Below are 20,870 nucleotides of genomic sequence, written 5' to 3'. Positions count from 1 at the left end.
TGTGTCAGGACCGACCAAGTCAGCTTTAGCAAGCTGTGTTTCCCAAGTAGGGAATATTTCCATTCAAAACTTGCAGAGCTATTAAAGGATTTTTCCCATCCGGCTTGAATTAGAAGACTAATTGCCTTATGTCCTTGTGATGGCGGATGGGAGTGAAACCTTCCCAGAATGAATTGTTTTCTGGAAGGGCCATCTCTTTCATGGACCGTGGAGAGACTTTAGGGCAGTAATCTGATCCTAAAAGTGCTTTGTTTAGAAGCCTAAAATTAAGTGGAGCAAATAAGCCCTGGCCCAGGCTCCAGTGATGTCACTTGAGACCCTTTTCACCCCCTTTTTGCTGGCTTGGATCCTCTAGATTTGCCATCTGGATGTAAGTGCAACTTTTAAGAGGCATCAGGTGATGGTGGCATGTCCTGTGTGGATAGGGACATGCCTTGAACACCTTTGAAAGGTACGAACACCTTTATGCAGACATTGCCAGCTTGCCTGGGGTGCCAGGTACTCTTGTGTTAGCTCAGGCACATTCAAGACAGGTATATTCAGACTGTCAAGGTGATCAGGGAGTGAGGAGCTGATCTTGCCAGTGGAGACCAGAAGAGTTTGGCTTGTTAGCTGAGCAAAAGGAAGGCCAAGGAGGGGGTATGGTTGCGAATTTGAAGTACCTTTGGGGAATAAGCACCAGAGAAGAAGAAATGTTTCAGCTCTGGGTGAGTGTTGGTGCAGGAACAGGAGAGGGTGAGCTTGCCAGAAGTACCTTCATGCTGGTGTTTAGAAAGTTTCTAAGCACTGAGGCTGCAAAGGTCTGGAAGAGCCTTCTGGGAGGAGGAGTGAGAGCAGAGTGAGCCTAATCTAGGTCCGAGGCTGATGAGAGTTGTGTAACCACGTATCCACAGCCATGGGGCTGCCCTTGATGACCCTGGAAGGTTGTGGCAGTCCTGTGTCCTTCAGTGGATTTGAACCTGAGAGTAGGCTAGTGGGCAGACGTTAAACAGGGTTCAAGAGACCTGACTTAGTTCCTGACCCCACCACAAACTCTAGAGTCAATTTGTCTACTTTATGCCTCTGTAAAAAGAAAACATTTCCCTCCCTCGTGGGCTTCCTGTGATCTCTTGCCTGTGGTGAGATGTTCAGATGCTATCACGAAGTCTCAGCGTGTTCCCGCAACCTGTTCAGCATTACAAGCAGCCTTTGAGAGGGAAGGGGTTAACGAGGATTGTGTTCTCCCTTGCCAGGAAAGGCTGCAGCCATCAGGGACATTAGCCAAGTGCGGAGCATGGCTTTTTCCCAGCCTTGGGGGAATGAAGTAATTCCCCAGCAAGTGTTGTTCTGTCTCTTATCTCTCCGAGAAGAATGGACCCCATGGGAGCAGGGGAGCTTCCAGACCGTCCTGGGAAGCGGCGATGCAGCAGGCTCCTGGCGAGGGCAGAGTCCTGCCGGCATGGCTGCCTGCGCAGGAGCCTGGGCAGCGGCAAGGGGTTGCGGCACCTCACGTGCTTCTCTGGGGTCAGGCTTCCCCCTTGCCTGGTCACCCAAGGAGGGGACCTCGCCGTGTTTATTGGAAGGGGCTCGTGTCTTCAGCTCCTCATGCCTCCCTTCCGCGATGGGTCCAAAGATGTGCCTGAGCCACTTAGGGCTGTCACTGGGACGTGCCCCTTGGTAGAACTACTCGATGGGGTGGCTCTTCCCCGCTGAGCTCATGAAATTGCTATTTTTCACACTCTTTCTCTCTGGCTTTGGGAAGCTGGGGCTAGAGCCGTGTTCACAGCATTGGGTTTTGGCAGGAGAGCGAGATTCCTTCGTGTGGCGCCCTGTTTGGAGGAAGGCAAGCCTACCAGCACTCCTGCCTGTCATGACCCCCAGATGTACTCTGTGCAGCAAGCACGGGTCCCTGCCTTTAATCTGTGCTCTCTTGTCACCCTTTTCCCCTTTCTTTTCCCTTCCATCCTCTGAAGGAGATTGGGAGCAGACAAAAGCCAGGGCTAAGTCAGGAGCCAACGGGTCTCATGCTGCAAGATCAGCTCCTTATCTTGCAGGAGCAGCAAAAGCCATGCTGAAGCGAGACGTAAGGCCCGAGAGATGAGGGAAAAGGGCAGGTGGCGGTGGAGAAAGCTGCTCGATGCCTTTGTGCCTTGTTGAATGCACAATGATTGCTGAACACGATCATTTTTACAACTCCGGGCAGAGGCTCCTGTGCTGAAGGAGCAAAACAACCGGTGGCTGTGTTCCTTCTGCTGTGAATCCTTTCTCGGCCCTCAGGCCATGGTTGCCCGAAGGCAGGGATCTCATGAGCATGTGTTGGATTGGGCTCCACCAAACTAAAGCCAAGCCTGACTCTGCTCTCCGATGCCAGGCCACTTAATTTCCATGCCTCAGTTTCCCCGTTGCTGGATGTAAGTGCTGGAGCAGATGACCCCCTCCTGAGCAAGGACCAGATCTGAGGCTGCTGGCTGCGGCGGTTCGGCTCCTGCAGGCCTGGTGCGAGCTCTCCAGATTTACTCCAGAGTTTGAAATTTATCTGCTCCAGCAAATCGGCCCCTTTACAACAGAAATTTCTCTCTGGATGGCAGAGTGCTGATGACAGCTGATGAAATATGTGTGCTGTGGCTCCAGGTAAAGCTTTTTATACTAGGTGTTAAGTTGATGAGGGCAGCAGAATATATATAAGTTTAGTTTATTATCATTTCGTGCGTTAGTGTTAGCAGAAAGTAAAAGCTGCGCAGTTGTAGCTTAAGAGCAGCAGTTAAAATAATAATGCCCAGTTTTCATAAGCCTGTTTATCTCTGGATCTCTATTTGGACAGTGGAACTGGCCACTTAGGATCAGATCCAAAAAGGTACTTTAGTATCTGACTTCCCTTGAGGTACTTATGCTCCCATGGCAATGAGAGGAGGACTGGGTTGTGAAATACCTTTGCAGCAGATCTGGCACTTTCTTGTAATTTCTGTTTTCCCATCTAGATCCGTCATATTTGGATTCACAGCAGGGCTAGGGAGGAAAAGGGAAGGAAATTTAAACTCTTTTCTTATAAACTGTAATGCTTTTAAAAAAAAAAGAAAAGGAAATTTTTATTTTAAAAAAGAGTGCGTTGGGGCTGGGGGACAGTTGTGTTGGGAAGTTCCCCTTCGGCTGAAGTCAGCCGGTGAAGGCGAGGGATTGTTCCCAGAATGGTGGTGAGGGCGCGGTGATGGTGTGTTTGACAAATAAGGACATGAGCAAAGAGTCTTTTGCCACGTTGGCTTGGGCTCAGTTTAAAAGAGAAAAAAAAAATAAATCCTGGATGGGAAGAAAAATGAAATCACTGTTTGTCAAAGGGAAATAGATAGATCTGGGAGGGAGGGAGGCAGATTTTTTTAATTTTTTTTTTTTGCCTTCTAGTTTCAAAACAGGCATTCTGCCCAGACCAGAGAAAGCAAAGTGAAAAACTCTCTTAAGCAACCTCTCGAGTGCCCTTGTTTGCTCACAGAGAGGGACCCTTGCTGATGGCGCCAGCAATTTCTTCCTTCCTCGCCAGGCAGGGTTGCTCAGGGATGGGGACTGTGCACAGCAGTGTGAAAAGCTGGTCCCTACCCTGCGTCCCGTGGCCAGGAAGGCTGGCTCTGCAGCTGTGTATGCTACGGGGGCATCTCGATAAGCTGTATTGAGCGGGCTTCACATCTCCACTGGCTTTGAAATAACCAGTTCTCCTTAAAGGAGGGGTTCAGAGTCCAGCGTTTTGTGTTGGGGCAGGACCTGGGTGGCTCAGAGCAGATGTGACCCTCCACTGCGGACCTGCCAACGGCCACCTTGGAAAAACAGGCATTTACGAATCGCCGCTAATTACCTGCAGGTGCTGCATCTGGAGTATGGATCTGATTTTCATTTGCGACCCTAGACGCTACTGCAACACAGAAAGGAGAGGATTGTATTCAGCTGGGAGATCGCCCCTTTCCCAACAACCCCTGGCTGTTATCAGTGTGTTTTTTATTGACAGGCCACAAAACACTTTACAAAAGAAATACCAGTCTCTCCCTGATAAGAAAGCTGAAGCAGGGAAAGTGCTTTGCCTAGGTCACAGGCTGACCAGCAGCAGGCTAAAAATAGGACCGAGATCTCCTGCGTCCCAGAGCAATTCTGTCTGCTACATTGCACCGCCTCATTACTGTAAGAACTGTGAATTAATAAGTGAACACCATCAGCGGCTGAAAACAGTAAGAATTTGGTATATGCCAAAGAGGATGTGCAGAAGTGGTTTAGGACGGGGGGTTAGAGTGAAGAAACAGTCACACTTTGAACAGTTGCATGAAGTGCAATATAAAATAGTTTAATATACCAGTTCTTGTTATAACCACCTATGCATGGAGGGGCTGCAGTGCTGCAGCTACGTGGGCAGGGAACTGTTCCCATGTTCAGCCCTAGCGGACTCAATGGTTCTATCATCCTGTTGCGATACGCAGAAAACGAGCCAAGGGGCTCAAATTCCTATTGCCGAGGAATTTTGGAAGGAGAAATGCCGAAATGCAGTCTGAAGGCATATGCGCCTTCCTCTGCAAGGCTGTTCAGAGGAGACCCAGCTCGCTTCTACCTAGCGCTCACGCCTGGGAGAAGGTGGGAACGTGTTGATAGATGCGAGCAGCGAGAGCCTCTCATCCCTGTTACGGAGGAGGTTGCCAGGCATTTTGCTGTCTGACTCCCTCCTGGCGAGCGGCGGCAGCGGTGCCTCTTCGTGGGCTGTGACTCACCAGCTAAGGAAACAGCCGGAATGGAGGAATTATTTTTTTTAATTTATTTTTTTTTTAAAAATTTTGGATGCACATATTGACAAATAGTTGGGGAGGGAAGAGCGTGATTTTTGCCTACAGGGGGTGCTGCCTTAAATAGCACGTCTCCTGCTCAGCGGCGTGGCAGCTGGGCTCTGCCTGGGTGCTGGGTTTGCTTTAAATCAATCGCCTGCCTTTCAGTGTTTGGAGAAGCTGAAAAGGCCAAAGAGAGCAGAACATGTGTTCAGCCTCCCTCTAGTGCTAGATTTTGTTAATCATCAGGATTATTGGCCTGGGTGTAGGTGCTCGCTGGTGAGGAACATCGGTAATGCAGCGCAGCTCTAGCTGCCGGCAGGGCTGCCTGGCTCCGGGCAAGCAGCAGTAGCTCCCAGTGACTCTGTAAATAAAGCCATAGTCTGTGTGTATCGCTTGGCATTTGAGATCCAGCTTTTGCAGATTTCTGGAACTCCTAACCTGATTCATTAAAATCCATGTGATAAGCAACTAGCCCTTTATCTAAATTGAAGCCGTGTCCAACAGTATAAATAAATTACCTGGTAATGTTAACCCTCTTACTCAAACCTTGGCTTTGCAGGAATGCTTTTGATCTGTCTCCCTTCTTCTGCCTTCCTCGTGTGTTTGAGAAACAGGAATGTGCTGCGCTCTGAATTAGACTTGAACAAATAGCATGTATGCTCTCTGCATGTTTAAATGCTCACAGGGTCTCTACAGGTCAATACATCTTTGCTCTATAATAGGGGTTTCTAGGCACTAAGATGTGAAAAATCAGTAGTACGAAGTCTGTACATGATGATGAATATCTGCATGCGTGATAGATAAAATGCATGTTTTTCTCGTATGCATATATATATACACACACTATATGTGTATGAGAAATGCATAATGAGTGGGCATATAGAGCAGACCTCCATGTTATTAGGGAACAAGCGTGCACATTTTATCCCTGCTGCTTTTTTATCCCTTTCTGTGGGTAGCATGACCAGTAGATCCAGGATCACAAGAAAAAAGGAACACTGAGCATTTCTTTCAGGCAGCTCTTGATGCAACCCATCTTATACGCATGTTTGTTTTACAATGCCAAACCACATTCTATTTTAAATCTTTAATGAACCTCTGTTCCCATCTGTGTAACTTTCCAATCCTTACTCTCTTCAGAATAGACAAAGATGCTTATTATAAACCACAAATTTTACTGAAAGGGTAAACTGGAAAAGTTTTAATTGTACGGCGTAAGCCTGCCATTCACCTCTCTGCCTGGCTATTAATATCTTGGCAATGTTATAATGCAATACAGCCTTTAATAGCTAAACCTCTCGGCAAGGGCTACAAAGGAAGCAGGGATCCAAACAGTTAACTGTGCTCATTATTTTCATCATGCTTATTAGTGTGTTATTTAATGTATTTGTTATGTTATTATTTAATATAGTAACACAGCACACAGGATGCGCCAGGACCTGTGCTGGTGCACACTCGCGCCTTCGTTGGGAGGAGGGTTGTGACTGAGGCTGGGAGACGCTTTTGGAGATGGAACAGAGCGGCTTTTGATAATCTGCTATACAGCGGGTGATGAGGTGAGGGAGCAGAAGAAAGCAAAAGCCTAATACAGATCATATGTAAATAAGGGTATGGGACCATCTAAGAAGTTGTGATAGGAAACAGAAAGGTCAGAGATGTTGCTGATTACGATGGTCAGAGATCATCAAGCTAAAACCATCGCAGGTTAAGACACAGGGCAGTGTTATGCACATGTGCCGGCTTGGGTCCACGCAGCGGGCTGTGGTCCGCCGGTGCTGGGCCCAAGGTTACAAGCCCTGGTGGGCACCTCCTGGCTTGTGTGGGTGTCTTTGTGGGACACTGTCACACTGCCGGTGCTGGAATCAGGTTCACTGCTGGCACCTGCAGAGAGGTTAATCTGTAACCTGGATTATCCGCCCGTGGATAATAGAGACATGAATGTGGAAAGTAATAGGGGAGGCATGGATAGCATGCGGAAAAAGGAGCCAATTTTATCCTGCCAGAGCTAGTATCGGCCTGTGACAGACAAAAAGGAAGCAAAAACATCATTGTATCCAAGGTAGAATTATTTAAGCAGGGGGAAAATAAAAAGATAATGATGATGTGGGAATTCTCCCATCAAAGCAGATGAGCTGAGTGATGGAAGAGAGTGAGGTAACATGATCAGAATTGAAGAAACTTCCATTCTTCTCGTTTCTGAGTGCTATTCAAATCTTCTGTTGGATTAGCAGGTCCTAGGAAAGATCTCTCGCAAGATTGGTTGCTGCTGTGTCAGATCCTGGGTAGCCTGTGTTGCATTAGGGAACTGTAATGCAGCAGCAAGACTAAGACAGACAGACAGACTGTCAGTAGCAAGAAGGAATTCTAAAAATCGCAGCAGACAAACTATTAGGCCTTTTCTATGAAGCTGGCTGGGATTGGAAGATGTGGTTTAGAAAGTCAAAGTCTTTCCGTGCACCTTGAGCACGGTGGTAGGCTGGAACATGATAGAGCAGACAGAGTCAGATTCCCACCTTGGTTTTGGTGCTTTTAAGTACTATGATGCTGTGTGGTACAGAAATGAGCTTTGGTCAAACAAGATGAAAGGAAATACAGCTATACTGATTGGAGAATCCAGTTGTCTGTCTAAATGCAGTCTTAAAGCCCTGGAGTAGTTCAAGGAGTAGGGCAAACTTCATCCTATTTTTGATGCAAATTTTGCCTGGCAGTAATGAGATGTGGATATGGAGAAGTTGTGAGAGCATCTAATTTCCAAGAATGGAAGTGGCTGAGTTGCGGGTTCCTGTCTCTGTTTTTCAGTTGCTGGTGAAAAACAGCTTCAGCTGCCATGACGGGTGGTTTTGTTGTCAGAAAATATTGCCTCTGTGAAGAATGTGTGGCACAGCGTCTAAGCAAGCTGAAAGGTGGCAGAAATACCAATGAGAATTGTTGTTGTAGCCAGAACTGGAGGAATTTGTTCCAGGACAGAAGGGCAAGCATGATTTTAAGTGTCTGCTGCCATTAAACTCCATCTTGGCAGGACCATTCCCTACAGTTGTATTTTTCAGATTTGATTTGCTGGTGAAAATGCAGGATGTTGATTAGCTTTAACACACAAAGAACAGGTAAGGAAGAGCATCTGGAAAACATCATAGGGTGTTTTTAGTGTTGTTTTTAGTGGTGTGAGAAGTAAAATAGAAATGTTTGGGAAAGCTGTAGCAACTCAAAGTGTTGCTGAAGCCAGCAAGTGACAGCTCCACCAGAGGTGCTGTAGAAACTCCTCTCATTCAACAGTCCTGAGCTACGGCTCCTTCCCTCTCCATCTTCTCCTTTCCACATCTCTCTTTTGCCATGGAAACAGCCTCATGTCTTGTCACATCCCAGGTCTCGCCTTCCTCTTCAGCTCTGTTACTCCACTCGCTCCTGAGTCACTCTCCCCTTCCTCCCCTTGTCTGTGGCTCTGCAAATTCCCCCGGTTCTGCCCTGTGATACCCTTCCGTGTATTCCCAAAAGATGCCACTGCCGAGGTCTGTGCAGGGCGTCAGCGCTTCCCGTGGGTAGTGGTAGGGCTGCCCTCTGGGAGCGGCGTTTGGTCGATGCTAAGGTCAAGTGAGCCTCTTAAAGACATTCAGGTAGGGAATGTACTTTCTCTGCAGAAGTAAATCCCATTTGGCTTCTGTGGCTGTGTTGGCCCCAAGCAGAAATACAGTTAAAAGATATTTTCCTGAGGTCTCGTGCACTGGGGACACATTTTCCGATACATGAATTCTTACTGGAAAAGAGCAACTTACATTAATTTATTTGCATATGGACGGTATCAAAATAAACCTTGAAGGTCACCCAGGAGACATCTGCACGCTGGGGATGCTCTCTGCAACAGGGTTTTGTAGCAGTCTCTGGGCAGTGCAAGTTATTCATTGTTCCCCTTTCTGTGTAATTCAGGTCCTTTTTCTTCAGCTGAGGTACTCGCTTAGGAAATGCGTAGAACGTAAGGTGTCCGAACGAGAGGAGGAGGTTGTTAAAAAAGAAAGAAAACCCACGTTCATCCAGCCAAGTCAAATACCAGACACACATCTGGCAGCCTTGAAGGAAAGGTAAAAGTGGGCCTAATGATTTGGAAAATGAGATTGCAAACTTCTAGAAGGCAAGGACCTTCCTCTGTGAATCAGAACTGTGGGCCTGGCCCAGCCCAGTCTTGCCCACCCCATGGACTGCAACCATTAACCGCCCAAAAAACATGTGGACTGAGGCAGAGTCCAGATTTTCCTCCTCTCAACTTTGAGAGAAATATACTAGATTTTTAATATGACTCATTTCTGCAGAAGCCAAACCCAAGCCATTGACTTTCATGTAGTCTTATACATCCATTTTGCTGACATTTTGCCAGGCTCGCTGGGAGATTCTTGAATCCTTGCAAATGTTTTGGCACACACCCCTTCCTATTACAGCAAAACAAGCAAACAAATTCAGAAGTATGTTATATGTTTAACTTCTGCACTTGGAGCTTATTCAGGCGGTGAAAATTGACTGGCCAATTTTAATTTTACTTTTTTTTTCAGTGGTGATTTCCTAATAGCTTCATAGCCCATGTTCAGGATTGCTTTCTCAAATTCAGAGAAGCTTGACTGTGTGCTTAAACTTCATTAAAGTTGATAGAACTTAAGCACACGTGTAAAATTAAGCATATGCTTATGTTTTATACAGCCTTTTTGCAGGTGACACAAGCAGCTGCATATGGGTTTCCAACATGTGATTAAATTCCAAAAGGAGTTTTTAAAAACAGTTTTAGTCAACCTTAATTTTCTGAAATTGGTAGCTTTAACAAAACCTATCTTTTTTGATTAAAATTGCCTGAGATGTGTCCCTTTTTAAAAGCTCTTCATTTAACTGTCACAATATACAGTCTTGTGTGGGATAGAGTTTGTTCATGCAAATTTAATTTCCAGTTAAAGTGGTACAAACAAAAAGTGATTTCAATAGATCTTTATGAATGTGGCAGTGCTGTTGCTTTCTCACCTCTGCCGATGTGGGGGCCAGGCAGAGCCATTAAATTGTCAGCTGTGCCATTCTGCGTATCGCAGATCATAAAGCTTCGCCCAGTCACCCAGGGAGACGAAAGGCATCCAGCCTTGATCCACAGACATCAAGAGATGGACAAATCTTGGAAGTTTGTTCTAGCATTTAATTACCTGCAGTATTACACATAAGTGAATATCTCTGTTATTTTTAAATAGAATTTCCCTGGCTTCGGCTTCCTGGCTGCAGCGTGTTTTTCTATTTTGCTAGATTGGACAGTCTTGTGGTATCTGGCGTTTTTGTTCTGTGAAGCTGTTTAGATATTGTTATCGAGCTACTCAATCTCCTTTGTAAGTGAAGCCAAGTGAGCTCTCTACGTGTCTCATTGCCAGCTGTTTCTGCTTTTCTGGGGCGTCTCGAGTTTTTAAAATGCTGCCTTCCAAACTGGACACGGTATTTCAGCGCCAAACTTGCCAGAAGTGTTGAAAGCAGTAAAATCACCTTCAGCTCCGCACTTTCCCTGCTCCAGGATGGTGCAGCACCGGGCAGGAGCTGGTGTTTGGTGTGGTTTTCCCCTATGGAATATAAATCCTGAGGCAGGGGGCTGGGTGTGACAGCTTACCCTGTGCATAGGTGTGTGTAATTCATGGCTTGTCAGACACGTCCTGTGCCATTGGAGTCATCCTCCTCTTCCCTCTTAAACCAGAAAAGGAAAAAGGAAGATCACGACTTGGCCAGGATGTGGAGGTGAAGGGAGTCTTTGCTCTTGGACATCACTGTGGGATCTTTTATAAATGTAATATTCATGTTGTATGACTCAGTGGGAAGGTTTTCCTTTATTGCAGTGGACACTTAATGAGCTATTTGGTTCCTACATCGATTAAACTTTGCAACTGTATTGGGGTAATTGGTTACTCTTCAGTTATGGGTCCCCTTGGAGGCAGATGATGAAATATCCGATATCTCCTCTTAGTTCTCAGTTTTTCTGCAAGCAGCAATACTCTGCGGGGAACATCAGCTCTGCTTGATGGCTAATTAAACATTAATTTGTGACGATATTGGAGCATTTTTTTAAGTTGTTGAGGGAGTGGGCAAAGGGGAAACTTTCAATGGTCACCATAATTATCAATAACAAGTCCTAATGTAATTGCATTAATTAAAAAAAAAAAAAAAGGATGTATTCCCTGCTGCTGTAAAGTCAGTTAAAGTAGCTGAAAGTCATGCTGGGTCAAAAGGATTTCATGGCCAGCTGTTCTTACCCCTTGAACAGAGAGGTAGCGCTGTCCTGCAGAAGGCATAAAGAAAAAAATGATATTTTCCATTTCATATTGTATATTCTGCTGATGAACAGGAACGTTTCACTAATTCAATATAATTCCCAAGGACGAGTGATTGTAACTCCACCCGGAGAATATTAAATTGCCTTAATGGAAAAATAAACCGGTTTTATTCTCCCCCTTCTCTCCCCATCTTCCCCATTCAGTTTTCAAATAACTTTATGTGCCTCCTTAGTTTATTAATACACTTCTCATCTTGCTGCTCATTTTGCATCTGGTAGCACTTAACACAGACAAGACTTCCAAAGCTTTTGATCAGACATGTTAAGTAAACTATCGGGACTGTCAGGTCTGCTGCTCTGGCAGATGTCGGCTCGTGGGACTCCTCTCTCTTCATCCCCCGACTGTTCCTTATCAAATCCATCCTGTTGCTTTCATGTGCTTGAGGATCGTGGTGCCTCTTCCCCATGTACTAGCTGGCCCACAGTACAAAGATCCTCTGGTCGACTGAATGGCATTTGTTGTTTTGCTGGTTTTCAGTAGCACTGCAGTTTTAAAAGCACCATTTAGCCAGCCTTGAAATTGCCAGGGCTTCCCTCCATGAGCAAAACGCAGCAGTCGGAAACCTGGAAAAGCCGGCTGCAGGTTTGAATGTCCGAGGTGGAGGTGTCAGTCTGTGATGCAGGGAGCAGGGGAGGCTGGATAACAGCATCCTGGGGCAGAGCAGATGGGGGCTGAGGGGACCAGACGGCACAGGACCTCTGTGTTGGCATCTCCAGCTTCAGGGCACCTACAAGCGCACCCCTGGGCTACAAGGCAGATCATGTTGAGTCTTTGACCTATTTCTGCATCCTCTTGACTCCTGTCACATAACTGCTTTCTGTTGTCCTCAGGGGTGGTGATGGGACAGGGGGTGTTGCACATATCCTCGTGGACTATTGTCCGTGTCCCATCACAGCCACTGGGGTCATCGGCTGCTGGCCTTGGACCCAGTGCTTTAGCCATGGAGCCTGCTAGCTAAACTTCTATGATGCAGCTTCATCCTTTTTTTGTTTCTGCTCACTCATCTAATATCCAGGGCCAAATCCTCTTCTGTGGTCTTGAGAAGTCTGGGCAAACTGTGGGTGTTTGTGGCAAAAGCTTGTCTCCGGTGTTAGGGGCAGGAGCTGTTTGGAAGGGAACGTACCCCGGGCTCTGCCCTGGCATTACCACTGCCCATCCGCACTGGTGGCATCCTGCCCCTCCGCACTGGTGGCATCCTGCCCCTGAGCTGAGCCAAGGTGCTGGGTTTGGGATTGGGGACCCTCTCAGGATGTGCAGAAGGCAATGGCGTACAAAACAGTGGTGGAAGAAGGGTCACTGCCCCAGAAGCCAGTGCTCGGCCTGGCGGTGGCTCGAATCCAGCCCTCTGATCATGTGAAGTCAGGGCCATCCTGCAGTGAAATCGCAGCTGGAGCTTGGATGGCTTGGACAGCAGTTTGTTGTCTTCCGGCATGTTTTTTCAGGGCTAGGACAGCAAATACAGAGAACGAAAGGTCCATTAAGGAGCTGGGTTGGCCCGGTGGATTAGTGTCTTTATCTGATGGCCAGAAGGAGCTTGGTTGTGTTAGTTGCAGCACCCTTGCTCCCACCCCTCTACCTGCTTTCCCTTCCCAGGGCTGGTATCCAGTTAACAAGAAGCTCCTTGGGACAAGGATGTTTCCTAACTGTTCTATGTGAGCAGTGCCTGTCACACTGATCTCTAGGGAAATATAAACCTTTATTGTCATACAGATTCATAACTGCAACTAAGTCTTTGCTGTCTTTCATATATGTGTCCCAGGAGGCTGAGTGCAATTGGCTGTGATTTCTCTTGTCTCGGCTAAAAGGAGGGAAGAAGCGGGTTTCCAGGTGTTGGTCCAAGTCCTGGCACTAAGGCGATGGTCAGTTACTAACCTGCAGAGTCTGACATGTACCCACCAGCAGAAGTGACTCCTGGGTGGTGTCAGCTGGCGGATAGAAAGCACAACTGGAGGATTCATGTAAATGACTATAGAGCACCAAATCAGATCACCAATGGTCAGTAGTGAGTATCCAGAGAAAAATGTAAAAGGGGAAGCGCAGAATATTTTTTATTTATTAAGTATTTTGGTGGAGTTTTCTTCCACATGTTTCTCCAGCTGCTTTTGAAATCCATGTAAACTCATAGCAACCACCGCGTCTTGCAGCAGAAGTAGCTCTGCAGCTTAGCAGCATGTTGTGTGACAAAACACCTACCCCCTTTTCTTTGTTTTGAGACTGATGCTTTCTAGTTTCATGCTTTTCTTCTTCTGTTATCTGCTTTCTCTGCTTTGTTTTTCGTCTTAATATTTTTATTATTTGTCCTTTTTATAAGCTTCCTACACCGCCGTGAGTTTATAAATTGGTTGTTAAGGTTTTGCAAGATGTCTCCTAGCAATGCTTAGCAAATAACTTTTCTTCATCTGCTTGTTCAGTTGCCCCAGTTGTAAGCCTGTGGCAGTTCTTTACAACACCTTGTTGCTTCAGAGATAAGATCAATTAATCCTCAGGATACTCAGTGCTTTTTCCATTTTCCATGATGTGAGAATTGAATGTGGGACTGTGGCTACCCCAGACCCATGCCATAGGTCTGGGACTGAGCTGAGCTTGGACCTCAGGAGCGCAGCCCCGTTTACCCTGCTGTGTCTCCCGCGGTTTGCTGCAGCACAGCTGCTGGTGTGAACTTTGCCAAGGGAGAATATTTGCCACATTTATTGGCCCTTTTTGGGGTAGTAAGGTAGGCTGATGTTTAGTGAATGATCGCCCCCAACACCATTTAAGTCCCGTTCTGGGTAGGCCCACCTGCCTTCTTACAAGGGAGATCTTCAAAAGTGGCTGCAGTTGTAGAAATGTTGCTCAGTTAAATGACAGCAGCATCTGAGAGACACCAAAGGATGCCTTTGAACAGCCCACTTCAAACTTTTGAAGTGTTTTCCTTTGGTCCTGCTAATACCCAGCAACACAAACCAGGTAAAACTATTCTGTGCCTGAAAAAAAGAAAGAGCAGGGGAAAAAATAAATCAAAACCTAACTTCCCTTTGGCTTTTATCCTCGATGTCATCAAAAGACTAAAAAGGATATTTTAGGCCTGGCTTCAGCCTGATGGAACAGCAGGGAAGTTCTTTTCTATTAGATCCTTGATACAATCGCGTCTGGTGAAATCACTGCGGTCACATCTGCTGAAATCTTCCATCATTTCAGATTTGTTTCAAAAGACTCAATCTTTCTGTTTTTAAAGGGCACGACTACTTTTCCAGCCCCTCCTTGGTGCCTGGAATGGCAATTAGGCATCAGTCAAGCATCTTAGACCCCCCTCGCCCCGAATACTGCAGTCAGCTCTTGTCTCCGTGTGCGTGCTTGGTGGGGCAGCCTCTTGGGACTGTTTTAACTTACATTAGGGAATTTGAAAGAAAATGTTTGCACTTGTCTTTAGGCTCAGGGGAGAAGAGACACAGCAGCTCATCTTCAGGGTACCTCATTTTCCTGGTAGATGCCCTTGAGGATGCATCTTTTTGCCACTGCAGTGTCTTTTGGGGCTTTAGATGGCTTTTGTGACCTTGTAAAGACTGGGAAATTCTACAGTGAGAGATATGGGGTAGCAAGGGTCTGTGTCTGAAAAGGATCTTGCCTCTGGCAGTAGTATTGTTGGAGAAAGTGCAAAGAAGGAAAAAAAGAAGGAAAAAATTAAACACAAACCCCAGCCTGAAGTTTATCAAGACTGCATCACTTCTTTTCTTCTTCCTGATTAATATTTCTCACAGTCCCTTCTTGTATGTATAGTGTATGCCGTCAAAATCAAACATCTTTCCCTCCTGTCCCCTGCCTGCTCCCAGCTAAAATAGGAAATAAGAGTCCCATTCTTCTTTCTCTGTCTGCGGCTCTAAGCCCAGCGCCCGAGGCCATGGAGTAGAAAGAGATGCTAACTCCCTGTTTGGAGAGCTGTTTCATTTGCTCTTCCTACCACCTCAGTGCCTACCTGAGTATTTCGACAGCCTGCAGAGTGTGGCAGGCAGCTGCTGTGGGTGCACCCTCCTGGAAGCAGGCAGCGGTCACCGAATTTATCAGCTCTGCCACCTCGTCTGTGGCTCAGTCTCATTTACTGGAGGAAAAGACAAGAAAGTCTTTAAAGACAAAAGTCCTTATTTGCTATCTACCTGCTCACAACCCCTGGTTTGCCCAAATTCCCCTCTTCCTTGCTCCTCTTGTTACTTAAGTCCTTTATGTCCATGATTATCTTTGCTGCAAAGGGCTTTTCTGCTCCCTGCTTTTCCCTGTTCTTGGATGTGTAAATACAGTGTTGACCTGTCGCAGCCCAAATAGAGCTCCCCAGGCACCTCAGGCTCCCAGTAAAACCAATGTACCAGGAGCAGAAGGCACTGGGGGACACCAGTCTGTTTGTTTCGAGTCATTAGCTACGACCTTTCCTAATATCCATGGTGTTCATTTCCATTCTTCCACTTGTGAGATATGAGGTTATCAGTGACTTGCGATAGCACAGCTTGCAGAGCGGGTTGACGCTACGAGGAAGGTTGTGTGTCTAGCTGTAGCTCTGCTGTCTTCGACGTGTCTGTACATATATAACAGCACTGCATTTCCCAAGAATGACAGCTCGTGTTCCTGGAGCACAGCTCAGAAGATGAGCTGGCCATAATGCTCATGAAATGCATTCAGCTCAATCTACTTTAGAGACGACTTGAGCAAGGCTAAGGTGGATGGGGAGAAGGTGGATCTTGATGCTAGAAAATTGCACTGCAGTGAGCAACATCCTGATGCTCTGAAAGTGTTCATGAGTTTGGCTGTTGCCTTGTGTTGGTAGAAAATAGACACTGGGACTCTGGAGTTACTTCTAATCTGCTGTCAGTGTAAGTCAGCAGGTCGCTGCTGCAAAGCCACCCTCCATCTTTCCCTGCCACAGCAACACCAGTGGGCGTCAGCGTGATTTCCCGTAGAGGCTCAGAGGCCAACCTGGCAGCCCACATTGCATCTCTCGTCCCAGGGGCTAATAACTGTCCCAAGCTGCAGCACTGCATGGCAGCAAACAGGGCATGGAGAGAGGAGAAAACAGAGTAAAAGAGGCAGCTGGGTCTGGGTTGGGAAAGGAATTTGGAGCAGGAGCTACGAAGGACATCTGGGAGCCAGATTCTTCTCTTTGAGCCCATTGCAAGGAGCTGGCTTGCACAAATGAGATGCATTCTTGTTTCTCTGCTGTAACCTGCAAAATTTGATAAAAGTGAGTGATCTAGGTTGTAAGAAAAGGTAGCATCTAGGGAATCATTGTGCGTTTCACGTCTTCTAGCTCAGTGAATAGTCTTACTGCCTTTTTAGCATAGTGAGGCAAACTTTGAGGTCCTGTGTTGCCCTCTGCACTGCATGATCTGTAATGAACATCCCTTGGGGTGGTGTGGGGGGACCTGTGGCACTGACTGGTGTTGGGTGGTAGGATTAGCAAAATTAAAGCCAGTTTTCATTGGAACAGAGTAGGTTGACGGTGCTCAGGAGTGGATTACCATCACAGCTGCTCTGAGCTGCACACCAGGAATTCAGGGGCAGACAAACTAGCCAAACAGTGAAGCTCTCTGCTGTTTTTCTCTCTTTTGCCTCGCAGCAGGGACTGAGCCAGGAGATAGGAGTGTAGGCGTTGCAGAAGTTCACATGAGTGGATAGTCTCTGGCATGAGTAATTTGTTGGACTGGGTTGGCTTATGTTTGCTTTTTGTTGAACTCATGTTGGCCAGGCCAAAGATAGCATCCTTTTTCTTTTTAAACCTGCTTTTCCATATTCTGCTGGCTGAAAGGGCAGGCGCACAAGCGACATGTCTGCTACAATGCCATAAATCCAGACAGAAATAGAATTAGCAGTTCTTTCTGGTTCCGGTGTTTGTATCTGCGAGGTCGTGAGCTTAACCAGTCTGGGTTCCTCAGAATGGAGCCGTGTCTGTGTGAACCTGTTGTGCCTAGGGACCTGGTGCTTGGGTTTCGTTCCAGAGCAATATCATAAAACTTTTATAGCAACGTCATGACGAAGAGCATGAGAAGAGAAATAACTTAACCCTCTCTTGCTAAAGTTAGTGTTGCAAATTCTTCTCCTGTTTCTATATGCAGCAAGTCTGGAGCACTGTGGGGAGAAAAATGCAAGTTTCATGGAGATGGGGAAGAGAGAGCAAGCAGAAACCTGTCTTTGCGAGGATTACCATTTCTTAAGTGTACTTAAAGTCCAGTCCTGTCCCAATAGGCCTTTACACACATCAGTAGCATTATTCGTTGGCACTGTCGTACCACATTGTGCTCCAGCATTTGTAGAATTGGGCTCTTAATCTATGTTGATTTTGTTTTAATTGAATAAATAAATCTTTTACAGAGCCCAGAATCAATAGAGATGTTTCCATGCTATTTTTATTTTATTTTTCTAGGTTTCCTAAGGACATTTAACTTTTACAACCTTACAACTTGTTCTGCAGCATTTGCTAGTCAGCTATTGCGTAATTGTTCTGGGGAATGAGAACCTGGGAATAATATGGCCCAGAAATGCTAAGAAGCAGAAATGAAATCGGCTGATCTTCTCATCTGTCACCATCCCTCCTCTCCGGGGTCAGGGTACCAAACAGGCCTTGTGTGGGCTCCAGTTTTATGCCTGGGTCTGCCATTGATTTGATTTATCACCTCAAATGTTGGGGCTTCGGATGCTGTTCACATCTCTCACCCTTTCCAGGCTGGCTTTTGGCTGCTCAGCTTAAAAATTCTCTGGAGTGGAGCAATCACAGTTTTTGTGTCTGGGAAGCCTGTGGCTGCCCTGCAGTTATAGGCCAACAACTGGAGGATGGAGAAAAAACAAGTAAGAACTGTGAAGTGCGCTAATAGTGGAAAGGAAATTGTACTTTTGCAGATTTAAAAATCCAGGTGCCTACAGCTAGCCAGGAGTAATGGTCTGGGGTAATTCCTGTGAAAAGTATTTCTTTTTTTTTGAACAATAGTTTCAATGGAAAAACTTTGGCTCTATAATAAAAATAGGCAAGAAGAATTGAGTTTATAAGTAGTTTCTAACCTGACTCTCAGCCTTTTAAATGACATGTTCTTGCATAAAGCACATTGGAGTTTCCATTTTCTTGTTAGTCAAGCCAAATTTATTGTAATCCAATAAGATTTAATAATCATTAGGAACTAATGAATGCCTCAGCACGTATAAGCTTGGCAGATCAGAGCCTGCCTGCTTTGCATAGTCTGTCTCTCTTTGACCAACTTGCCATTTATGTGTCGGATTGATGAGTTGGGAGTTCTGTAAAAACGTAATGATTGAACGCACCTGAAATGAAATTTAAATAAAAACTATCTGGAACAGCCAGTTAGCCAAAGGAAAAGGCAAATTTTTGGCTTGGAAATTGAAGTAACTTCATGAGAGTGAAAGCAAACAGAGCTGGATTGTCTGTGGGAAGTGCTGGTACGGTCTGAACAGAATTTACAGTTGAAATTAGGTGAATTGTTAGGTAATTCTTTAGTATTTTTATTATTGTAGTAGTCAAGCTGCAAATGAACTCTTCTGCACTGAGCTCTGTAGTTGCACGTATGCAGAGAGACTCTGTCTGGGGGATTTGCAGATAAGTGAGACATGGAAGGACAGAAGAAAAAAACTGACTATGACTCAGGTTAAGAAAAGACTTCAACGTCTGATATTTCACTTGACTCAAGAGCTTCAATTTCTGTGCGTGCCCTAAATGTGGGCTGGCTCCGTGGGGCTAGCTCCTGGCACCTACGTCGCACCTGATAGGGATCCTTAGCTGGTTTTCTTGAATTTCTTATTCCTGACAGAGCTGCCTAATTTCCAAAGCACTGAAAACATTGAGGAGGGAAGATGTTTCCTAGCCTGTACATGCCTTTGTGCACTGCTGGGAGGTACCACTGTTGGGTTGGGCTGTACAGCACAGAGGCTCTTCCCAGAGGTTTTGGGCTAAATTGATTTTTCAAAAACAAAGTGTGTCAATGAGTCCTCTTTTAAAATGCTTATTCTAGCAGGGATTGCAGTGCAGCCCTTGAACTGTGGCTTGGGGATCACATACTCTCCTGTGGTGCCAAGACCTGGGGTTGACTTTTGGAGGTGGGTGGTTGTAGTGAAAATGCATGTCTTTTCCCTTCCAAGTGAGCGTCCCTACCAGATTGGGTACAAGTGGGGCTGGGCCGTTTTGAAAGCAGAGAGAAAGCAAGATGTATTGAATCAGAAAGGGTCCTGGCTGTAGGTTGGTATTTGCTCTGGGCATGGGCTTTCCCGTGTAATAGCCCTTTTTGCAAGGACTTTATTTATGTTATTTTGTGACCGCTTGCTGCAAATCATACCCTTTACCTTGAATCTGCTAGAAATGAATGGAACTTTTTCACTCCTCCTTGAAGGAGCTCTTCTTTTTAGATAGAAATTGTGAAGAAGTGTTGAATCAGACAGGTACAGCTACCATAAATTGGTTTAAAATAATAATAGCTGCAGGTGGCCAGTCACTGGCCACTGTGGCTTGCAGCTTTGCTCATTTTGTGCTTTGCCTGGGATGGGGACATGGCAGAAGAGATACTTTCAGGATCCAGGTGCTCCAAGCCTGTCCCCAGCTCTGGCTGCCCAGCCAGGCATCCTTCTAAAATACATCTTCTCCATCTGCAGGAGTGGGGATTGTCCTGCCTCTTCACCTCCGCAACAGATTGCACACCGAGTTGCATAATCCTCCAAGTCAACTTAACACAATGGGACCATTGTGGGAAATCCATGAAGAAAAGCCCCAAAGCAGCCTAAATCCTTGTGAGATGGAGGCTTGCTGCTGGTTCTGGGAGAGAGCTACAGCATTTCAGCATGTTTGTCCCTGCAACCGAAGAGTTATTGCGGGACATGGTAGCGGCTCTATGAGGACAGTAAGAAACCATGTGACGGGGCCAAGTGGTTTGAATAACTGGAACACTTCTTTCTTCTTTAAGGTGAATCCTGGTGGCAAGACGCTTGAGGAGAGGCGGTCCAGTTTAGATGCAGAAATCGACTCTCTGACCAGCATCCTGGCCGATCTAGAGAGCAGCTCTCCTTACAAACCTCGGACTCAACAGGTTAGTGGCACATTGCGTAAACAGAGAGTGGGAAAGTGGCCAGCATCGACTGCTGGAGTCAATTCACTAACCGCTTGGTATTTGTTGCGAGCAGGCATGCCAGTTCCTCCTGATAGCATCCAGATGTGGCTGTCAACGGGGAGAAGGGCGCAGCCGCTCTGAAGGGGGCACCAGCTCAAAAGCTGCCGTACCTCTGAGCGAAGGGCCTCTGATCCCGATTGTTAGATTGCCACGGAGATTGTTAAAAAATGGCATGTCATTCTCCTTGACTTTCCACCAACAATAGCTTGTGAATTAAAACCTGCTCAGTTCACAAGTACTTTTACGCTTTAATTTTCTTGTTGTTTTTCTGTTTTGTTAACTTTTATCTGTCACGCTGCCAGAAGGATCCAGATATCCACGTCTCAAGTTGTTTTCTTTTGTTTTTGTTGTCTAATCAGCGGTGACGAAGTGGCTTGGATCGTAGCTCAGCTGTCAGGGTGGCTGTAGCCCAGCAAGGCAGACTGGAATTTGCACTTATTCTGCTGTGTCTAGACGAGGACTGCAGGGGTGACAGCAGCTCAGCTAATTTTTGTCACTCATCTAGGTAGTGCTTGAGTGGAGCTATTTAAGTTCTGGTGAGATGTCATCTGTTTATCAGAGGAAGCAGTGACACCCCAGTGGCACTTTAAAAAGGGCAATTCTTGAGATCTCATAAAATCATCCCAGACGTGTTTGTG

General features: G+C 46.2%; 1 protein-coding gene across 21 annotated transcripts in view; it reads left to right on the top strand.

Annotated features, from left to right (window-relative positions):
* LPP (LIM domain containing preferred translocation partner in lipoma) overlaps positions 1 to 20,870 on the top strand; it is a 552,127-nt gene that overhangs the window by 361,150 nt on the left and 170,107 nt on the right. For all 21 annotated transcript variants that reach the window (XM_049803003.1, XM_049802998.1, XM_049803001.1 and 18 more), the window contains one exon: positions 20,029 to 20,151. In XM_049803003.1, coding sequence (XP_049658960.1) covers positions 20,029 to 20,151 — 123 coding nt within the window. The remainder of the gene's footprint in view (positions 1 to 20,028; positions 20,152 to 20,870) is intronic.

This window comes from Accipiter gentilis, chromosome 6, assembly GCF_929443795.1.
Source record: "Accipiter gentilis chromosome 6, bAccGen1.1, whole genome shotgun sequence".
In the NCBI taxonomy this organism is placed as follows: Eukaryota; Metazoa; Chordata; class Aves; order Accipitriformes; family Accipitridae; genus Astur; species Astur gentilis.
This window is presented reverse-complemented; position numbering and strand designations above follow the sequence as displayed.